We start from the raw sequence: 8,920 nt of genomic DNA, 5'->3' as shown, positions 1-8,920 counted from the left end.
TGATTAGGGGTACTTCCTAATGTTGATGTTGACGAAGTTATCGAAGACTTATAACGCCTTGTCTCATCTATTTAAAAAAAAAAATCCGGCCGGGGACTTGTCTCCTAATCAAACCATTGCCTAACATGCGGATATACGTATACGAATATTTATATATGAACATATTATGTCACCCTTTAATGCATATCACATTATGATAAAACACGCATAAAAATTTCTTTAAAAAAAATCTGTGATGTAATCGTGCAGTGTATCCTTCGTTGTTCTTGCCTTACAACAAAAAGAGAAACGTTAAAGTTCCACTCAAGACAAGATAGATTTTTTTAATGACGCACAGAGATTCGCAGTTGTCCTACGGAAATAAAACACGGAAAATCTTCTCCACATAAAACTTCAAGCACTGTGGAATGAATTACCTTCTTCAGCAATTTGTTAGCATTCGAGTGAAAGCAAACATTTATATATATGTAGAACATTATTGGAGTGTTTGCGTGACATTTAGACAAACCGGGACAATGATTGATGAAGGTATATTTACAGTAGCAATTCTTGACTTCTGTGGGATTAAATTATTGACATTTGCTCGAGGTGTCATGTTGGAGAGGGATAGTAGAGTGACTAAGAATAAATGAAAAGAGAGGCATACAAGTAGTCTACATCCATACCGTATATAAAGTGATGATGTGGTGAAATACGACGCCATTTAGACCATGTCTAGAACGTAGAATGTTGCATTTCCAAAAGAAGTTTAGATTTAGCCCGTAGTCAAAATGCTTGTGTATTCGCGTCGTAGCAGTACAGGCCTATATCACAGGCCTTGATAGGGTCAAGGAATTGGTTTCTTTTGTGTTTTTATATTTGTCTTTTTGTTTTATCATGACGTGTCGATACCTGTTCATAATCATGGGGCACTATAGCGCCACCCGGCCGGGTACATGAACGTGTGTGATTTGTGTGCAGTGTGTGTGTGTGTGTGTGTGTGTGTGTGTGTGCGTGTGTGTGTGTGTGTGTGTGTGTGTCAGTATGTGTGTGTGTCTGTATATGCGTATGTATGTTTTAAAGCTAAACTATCAATATGCCGCGTGTCTACGCATTATTTTACAGAATTACGTTTGCATCCCATTCCACTTGATGAATACTTTCTACTCCGAGTTAAAGGGATGGTAAAGTTTTGATTGTGGTCATAATAAAAGGTGGGTCCCACCTTTTATTAGGACCAATTTGTTTTTGGATATCTCCGCCATTTAAAAATGGATTTTCATTATAAAAATATAAACTTTGAATTCCTCTAAGAATTGTATGATCTTTCATATTTCATCAGTGGTTTGATGAATATCAGTTTTGAAATGGCTGAGATAATCCGAAAACAAAGTGGTCCTAATAAAAGGTGGGTCCCACCTTTTATTCGGACCACAACCAAAACTATACAATCCCTTTAGCATACAGTCTTATATGTCATTAAGTTCAATTCAATTCAGTTGACGAAAGCATGAAACAAAATGCAAAGAATACATTGCACATATCATTTTTTTAAAATCAATTTGTAAGAAATACATAGTACAGTGTGGATCATAGTGTACGCCAATATGATGAAATAATCTTCAACTTATAGTCAAATACCCAAGAGGAGCAATTGCATACTTTGCAAGGTTGACAGAAAAGTAAGTATAATGATGGCAAAGAATGGTCCACTGAAAACAAAGCTTGTAAAACGTTGATCATTCAATACCTAATAGGCTTAGTGTAACTACGTATCATCCAAAATCTATTCATATTCAGCTAAAATATAGGCTGATAAATGTAATGCAGGTAATAAGGACAACATCAATTTAAAAGGTAGCTCTAACAGTACGAGAAGATACAAAATACTAATATGACAAAGCTAACAGTGTTACAACCTACAAACACTATTAATTGAAATGCGTGTACCAGGAAAATTAAGTGACAAAACACACAATAATATGATATACAAGCACACAGACGCACGCGCTTGCCCACACTCATGTAATATTCGTGTTCGTATTCCACCCAATTTTATTTTAATCCAACGGAGTGAAACAATATTCAAGCAATACACATGCATACATGTAAAAGACTCGACATCGTATAAGGGAGAGAGCACAATGACATTATTAAAAATCAAAGTACAGGAAGAGAGGACAAGAGAAAGGAGAAGGAGCAGAGAAGAATGTAGAGAGGTCTGTTACAGTATATCACGTCGCTCAGTCGGTAGCGTACAGTCGGGGAAAACACAGATGCTATTACATGATTAGTTAATTATCCAGAGTTGTTTGTTGAGTGTAAATGTTGAGAGGTAATGTCACTACATGGGCAGACATGCGGTACTTGCTATTATCTTAATCGCTTTCATGAAAGCTTCTCATGTAGGTTACATACATTGATGAGATAGTCTCTTGTTCAACGTTGGCCCACTTTGCCGCGCTGGGCTAGATCCGGAATCCTAAACGGTCCTAATGAAAACTCACTGACACAATGAACTCAATATTGGCGTATACCTGTAACATAATTATACAGGTACTGTTTTTGTGTAACTCTTTGTTGAATTGTAATCACATCTCATCAATACTTTTCCATTTCATTCTTTCCCTCTATTTCCTTTCCTTCTTTCTTTTAATGGCGTATATACAAAGGCCACTGGCTTCAACTGAATATTTTCAACAGAATACAATGATATAGATCTTTCATTACAGATCAATACAAACGCCAACCATCGCACTTCTTGACCTCGCAAAATGGCAACCTAATGTCCCTAAGTGCACTCGAGTGATTGTTTGAGTGATCAACGCTGCAGTGGTGAATATTCAACAGCAGTAAGCCACTTGTAACCCACGTATCAGTGGATGCACACAGAAGGAAAAACGGTAGTGTTCCTTCTGCTGTGCATCAGAATCATCGAGGCTTTTGGAATGGGCGTCACTGCCTGCTTTCGAAGCAAATGCTGCTCACGAAGGGCTAGCTGCTGCTGCTGCTACCTACCAGTATTGCTGTTGATCATATTACTTCTGAAATGTGCTGCATAAATTATCTGTCCACGACGTCATTACTTTTACTTCCTCAAGCTGTTGCATCGCAGGATAATCCTAATTACGCAGTTTCTCATGAGAGGGAATTATCGACAGTTACTATACAATATCGGGGCTAGGACTATAAGGAATTATGACTGGTATGTAACATGCAAGTCCTATCATTTCGATAAAAATCAATATCTAGGATTGATTTAATCAATAGCGATTACCAATTATACAGCTTTTGCAGTGCTATAGTATAACTGATGTGTGTCATTAAATCAGCAAAAAATAAAAAATAAAAAAATTGTACAGTGGAGAATATAAGTTTACTGAACATCCAACGGGGGAAAACCAATTCTTTCGGTTGACGTTGATAACCTTACTGATAGTGGTTTTTGTATCGCCTGTGATAAATCAAATCATATTGATAAAAAATGTTAGCATGGTAAGAATGAAAATGACAACTTTAAGAGCCATACAAACGAGTTTTTTTTTTTTATGACGTTTGTTATCTGAAGTATTTTCCCATTGGTCTTTGAAAAGAAACTCTTACTTGTCCCACCCACTCATCAAACAAGAGAGCATAGTAACCATGGTAACAGACAATGAAGCACTCAAGGTTGATATGATAAACTATTTAATCTGTTCGTGCCATGTGTTTATGTGAAGTTCTGTCTTTTGTCAATGTTTTGATGTAAAAAATGTTAACCTTGTCTAATATCTAGATTATGAATTATGCATCATTCATATTGCTATTATGTGAAGACGTATAAATGTAAAGAAAAATGGGTATTGGTTTGTAATAAATTATATTGCTGTGTGGAATATAGGAATCATCCAGATGGAAGCGAGAATAAAGCATGCGCATGCAGCATGTCTAAACAGATTCCTTCAACACACCCTCCGATTGTTGACTTGTGCTGCAAGAACCGTGGCGTCACTAGCAGTGGATTAATGTCTGTAATGAGATTAATATTTCCAAAACGAACATATTTGTTGGTTTTTTTTTTTGTTGTTTTTTTCAGAGCCAACCCATTTGGCCAGTAAGCATCGGAATTAACAACCTCAATATTAACGAATAGTAATTGAAGGCTGTTCTTTTTCTTTATTTTCCAGAATTCCACAGGTGCCGAGCGGTTCGTTTGTGATGAGGGCTGCTCACAGTGGAATCTGCTTTGGCTTGTCTCGGTCACAATTCAAGAAAGGAGGAGATCAGTGGCGACGTGGTCGTCGTTCTGGAAAGCTTCTCTTTTCACTCCTCACCGACCCATCCCACGATTGATCTCGTCCATGGCGTTGACGGAAAATCTGGGCGGGTGCCATCCGTCGTCGCCGATCATAACGGAAGGAAAAATCCAGAAGATCCTCCTCTCCTCGACCGTCGTCATGATCATGATGATCACAATCTATCTTGTCCACAGCAATCCACAACAGAGCCTTACCAAGACCATGCTCTCAGGTTTGTATATAGGGAATTGCGTGATGGCAGCTAAATTCCTATCCCGCAGTATCATACCTGCAACAAGTAGGCCTAAACAGCAGAGGTCACTGGTACAGAACTATGTCTAACGACAGTTAGTTCCTTGTAGTTGGAGTTGTTGTTAACATGCAGGCCCAGCTCTCCCTCCCCCTCTCTCTCTCTTCTCTCTTTCTCTCTCTCTCTCTTCTCTCTCTCTCTCTCTCTCTCTATTATACATATCTTGCATAACACATACACACACTTTTTGGTTTTCAGCGATCTTCATTTGATTTCTGTAATTTCACATATCAAAAACATTCTTCTTGAATGTATAAACAATAAAAATCAGCAATATTTTGATTAAACAGATAAACAATCGGTGCGTGACCTGAAATACAACTTACATTCAAACACATAGACTTGTATCTGCCAAAACAAAACGAAAAGGATACCCCTCCTACCTGTCCTTTACCCACCACCCCCCCCCCCCCATTCTCCATGAAGTACCATGGTCCCCGCTCACATCTTAATCTCTGTACTTCAATAAAGTATTTTTAATCAATCAAATTCCACAATATATTCATATCTTGTTATGATATACATCATCTCAAAGGATTGACATTGGCAGTAAGAGAATGTAGCAGAAAAAAAAAAAAGGAGAGAGAAAGAAAAAAAAAGAATAATACGCGTTAACAGCAAGCTCCTAAGAGAAGTATAGAATATATACTCAAAATTATTTTGACCATCCTTTATTTTCAAATCATACAAAAATTTCTGCAAATTATTAGTAAAGAAATAAGACTTTTCCCGTAAATCTGCATCTCTTAATTATATTTTTGCCCTAAAATCTTCAATTCTAACGTAACCACATCCATATACTGAAATTTAACAATTATCCTCTCATTCTTAAAATCATGAATTGGTAATATCACACACACACACACACACACACACACACACACGTACACACTTTTATCTATAGTGAAATGTAGATAGAAAGGTATGTAGAGAGATATACAATACTCGACATTAAGTGGTGCTCAAAGCTACCAAGAATATATGTTGGGCAAGCAAAAATTGTGCGTGTGTTTTGTGTGTTTTTCTTAGCCAGAATAGGGTACAAATAACACGCGGCTCATTGCTTCATAACTGAACGCATTTCAGCTAGTTGCCGTGGTCAGGGTTGCAAGATGTCTTGATGGCTGAGCTTAGTCTATCACCTGAGTATTTTTTTTTCTTTTCAGGAAAGCCAAATTTTATGTACCGAATCATATAATTAGGATGACTAGTATGTTGAATATGATACTTTCATGAAAATGCGTCATGAAAAAATTATGCTTATTCTTTTATTTTGTTACTTTGTTTCATTTCCATCTGAGAAGATGGCTGGATAGCCCATATCCAGCTGTAATAGCTGATCTTCCATGCAATTCCATGCCTTAATTCAATATCCACTTCGTTCGACTTAGCAAAGTTAGTCACAGTATGTGTTATTCATAGCCCTTATCATATCCGCCAGTTTTTATTATCGTGATTTATACATTTTAAATGTTTTCTTAAACTATTTCATTTCTTCATTTTTTTTTCTTTCTTCTTAGTCACATACATTACTTGGTATTTGAAGCACTTAATCATACCTGCTATAATTGTGACATGATTATCATAGTTTATTTGTATCATTTCAATGTTTCATCACATGACTTTGTTTATTCACGTTTTTTTTATTATTATTTACTTTTTCAAACCAAAGAAATTTAAAGGAAAAAAAGTATATTTCATATAGGTTGAAAGAAAAATAATTCATCAAACAACTGCGTTTAAACTGCGGTCACTATCTATAAAATTCTTCCACGTTGGCATTTTGACATCAATGGGCTGTTCTGTCCCTTTTGAAATTCTGTCAGCTTCTGTCTCATTTTTTTTTTCTTACAGACCTTTTCTTCGTTATGCAGGTGCTCGTGTTCATCCTATATGCACTGACTAATTTTTCTCATAGTCCAGTGATTACTCAGTTATAATTGCACTCACACGAAAAGTGTAAATCTTGGAAACGGAATGCTTAGTAAACATTGTAAGCATGAAACCAGCAAACAAATGGAAACAGGTGGAAATCAAATTTCACTCTTACACAGTGTTTACCAAGTTTCTGTTTTTGTCGAATGAAGCAAACACTCATGAATGTAGAACATTTTGTAGTATGACCTCTGCCGAGATGAAATCAAGCCATTTAGTGCATCATACACGTAATGTGTCTGTTAATATCATGATACAATAATATATATTTTTCAAGCAGACTCTGAACATCAAGATTTTATCAAAAGTGGCAGAACTTACTCTCAGACAACAGACAAGGCAGATGGCGCTGACAATCTATCGGTATGTGTAATACCATTTATAATGTTTCTTTTACTGCTTCTTATGTTCTCTCTGAATGTTTTCCATGATAAATCTTCCTATTCAATTCAATTCAAATCTATTCCATTTTTAGATTTTTAGATTTTTATATTGTCATGAATATGCATTTGTATAAAGTGGGTGTGGCCTATTAGGACCACGTTGAAAAAAAAAAAAAAAACATGGGATAGAGACTGGGACATGCCGTTTGAGGCGAGGGAAGAATAAAGTTTCCATTACTTTAAGTTTGATATTATTGGCGGTGGTGATTTGTTCTGTTGTCAGAATGTGTGACATGTGTGACATCCATTAACATGACACATGTAAATGTATCATTAGCATTTGGCACTGTTCTGTGAATGGATTGGGTGTTATTGTGGAACAAGACACTAATTAAATATGCAATAGCATAGTTTCACGCATTTGCACTAACAATAATGCGTGTCAGTAGATTAAGGGGAGAATCCATTTCATTTGTTTTACAAATCATCAACGACCTCACACATGAGACATAAATGAAAATTATTGATAATTGACAACTATATCGAAAGCCCCATCTCACGAGTGACGGATATTGCTTATAATGCTTGTACGTGTAGGTCATAAACATTATTTACTGTAGAAAATAGATTGTGAAGGACAAAATTCCTTTCTCACGTACATATGGAATCTAGAAAGATGATTGTAGACATAACGATCATTTTTTTTTTTTGCAATGATACTGTCATATCATCTTTTTTTTTTTTTGCATACGTGATTATATGTGCAACATAATGGAAACAAAATATTTTTAACTCATAACTTTCCTGTATTTTGACATAATTTCTGTGAAACTCTACTCTCTTTATTAATGTGAGGTAAAGAGGGGGGGGGATGAGTTACTCACAGTGGCGTATCTAGGGGGGGGGGGGGGCAAGGGGGGCACGTGCCCGGGCGCCACTCCTTGGGGGCGCAAAAAAAAACGAAAAAAAAAACGAAGAAGAAGAAGAAAAAAAAGGAAAAAACGAAGAAGAAGAAGAAAAAAAGAAAAGAAGAAGAAAAAGAAGAAGAAGAAGAAAAAAAAAACTCGCTCGCGTTTTTTTTTTTTTTAAGACGGCACAGATTGGGGCATGGCGCGTGTAAACCTATGGGAAAAACGTTGGGTTAGGGTTTTTGGTTAGGGTTAAGGTTAGGGTTAGGGTTGGGGTTAGGGTTAGGGTATAGGGTTAGGGTTTGATGGTTAGGGTTAGGATTAGGGATTAGGGTTAGGTTTAGGGATAGGGTCCCAATAGATTTTTAGGGTCCCCAATCTGCGCCGTCTAAAAAAAAAAACACGCCGCCCGGAAGGGAGAGGGAGAATGGTGGGGGGGGGGGGGGGGCAGAAAACCAAATCAAACAACATAAAAACAAAATATGATGATGACGCGGACAAAATTACAATGTTTATTGTGTTCACACAAAAATTCCATGTTCTGTGAGCTGAAATACAAAAATTTTCGGCTCGCTCGCTGCGCTCGCTCGCCAAAATTTATATAAAAAAGAAGGTAAGAACAAAACGCGATGATGACAAAATGACAATGTCTATTGTGTGCACACATGTCATTTTATATTTAGCAGGCAAAATGTTTCACGGAGCAGCGGCTGCAATTTCATTCGTTCTGAAGCGATCGCCAATTGGATCAAAAGAGGGCGTCAACGGTTTCGAACATACGGGGGGGGGGGGGGCGCAAAAAAACCCAACAACAAATCAAACAAGATAAGAACAAAACGTAATGATGACGCGGAAATATACAAATTTCGGCTCACTCGCTCGTACTAGTTTAGAGTATTTTTTCAAGTCCTCAGTTTGTTGGTATAAATCGTTATCTATAAGGTCGTCACTTTAATTGTGAGATTCAATAAGCAAAAAATGACAAGAATTCCATGTTTCGTAAGCTGAAATACAAAAATTTTCGGCAGCTCGCAGCGCTCGCTCGCCAAAATTTATATATAAAAAAAGGTAAGAACAATACGTGATGATGACGAGGACATTTACAAATTTCAGCTCACTCGCGCGCAC

The 8,920-nt window shown here is 36.9% G+C and overlaps 1 protein-coding gene across 1 annotated transcript in view; it reads left to right on the top strand.

The window, feature by feature from the left end:
- The first annotated feature begins 4,415 nt into the window (after positions 1 to 4,415).
- LOC140245906 (carbohydrate sulfotransferase 11-like) overlaps positions 4,416 to 8,920 on the top strand; it is a 5,836-nt gene continuing 1,331 nt past the window's right edge. The window contains exons 1-2 of the mRNA XM_072325383.1: positions 4,416 to 4,488; positions 6,782 to 6,864. Coding sequence (XP_072181484.1) covers positions 4,416 to 4,488; positions 6,782 to 6,864 — 156 coding nt within the window. The remainder of the gene's footprint in view (positions 4,489 to 6,781; positions 6,865 to 8,920) is intronic.

The sequence above is a fragment of the Diadema setosum genome, unplaced genomic scaffold, assembly GCF_964275005.1.
Source record: "Diadema setosum unplaced genomic scaffold, eeDiaSeto1 scaffold_57, whole genome shotgun sequence".
NCBI classification, from domain to species: Eukaryota; Metazoa; Echinodermata; class Echinoidea; order Diadematoida; family Diadematidae; genus Diadema; species Diadema setosum.
The sequence above is the reverse complement of the archived record's forward strand: the minus strand, read 5'-3'. Positions and strand labels throughout refer to the sequence as shown.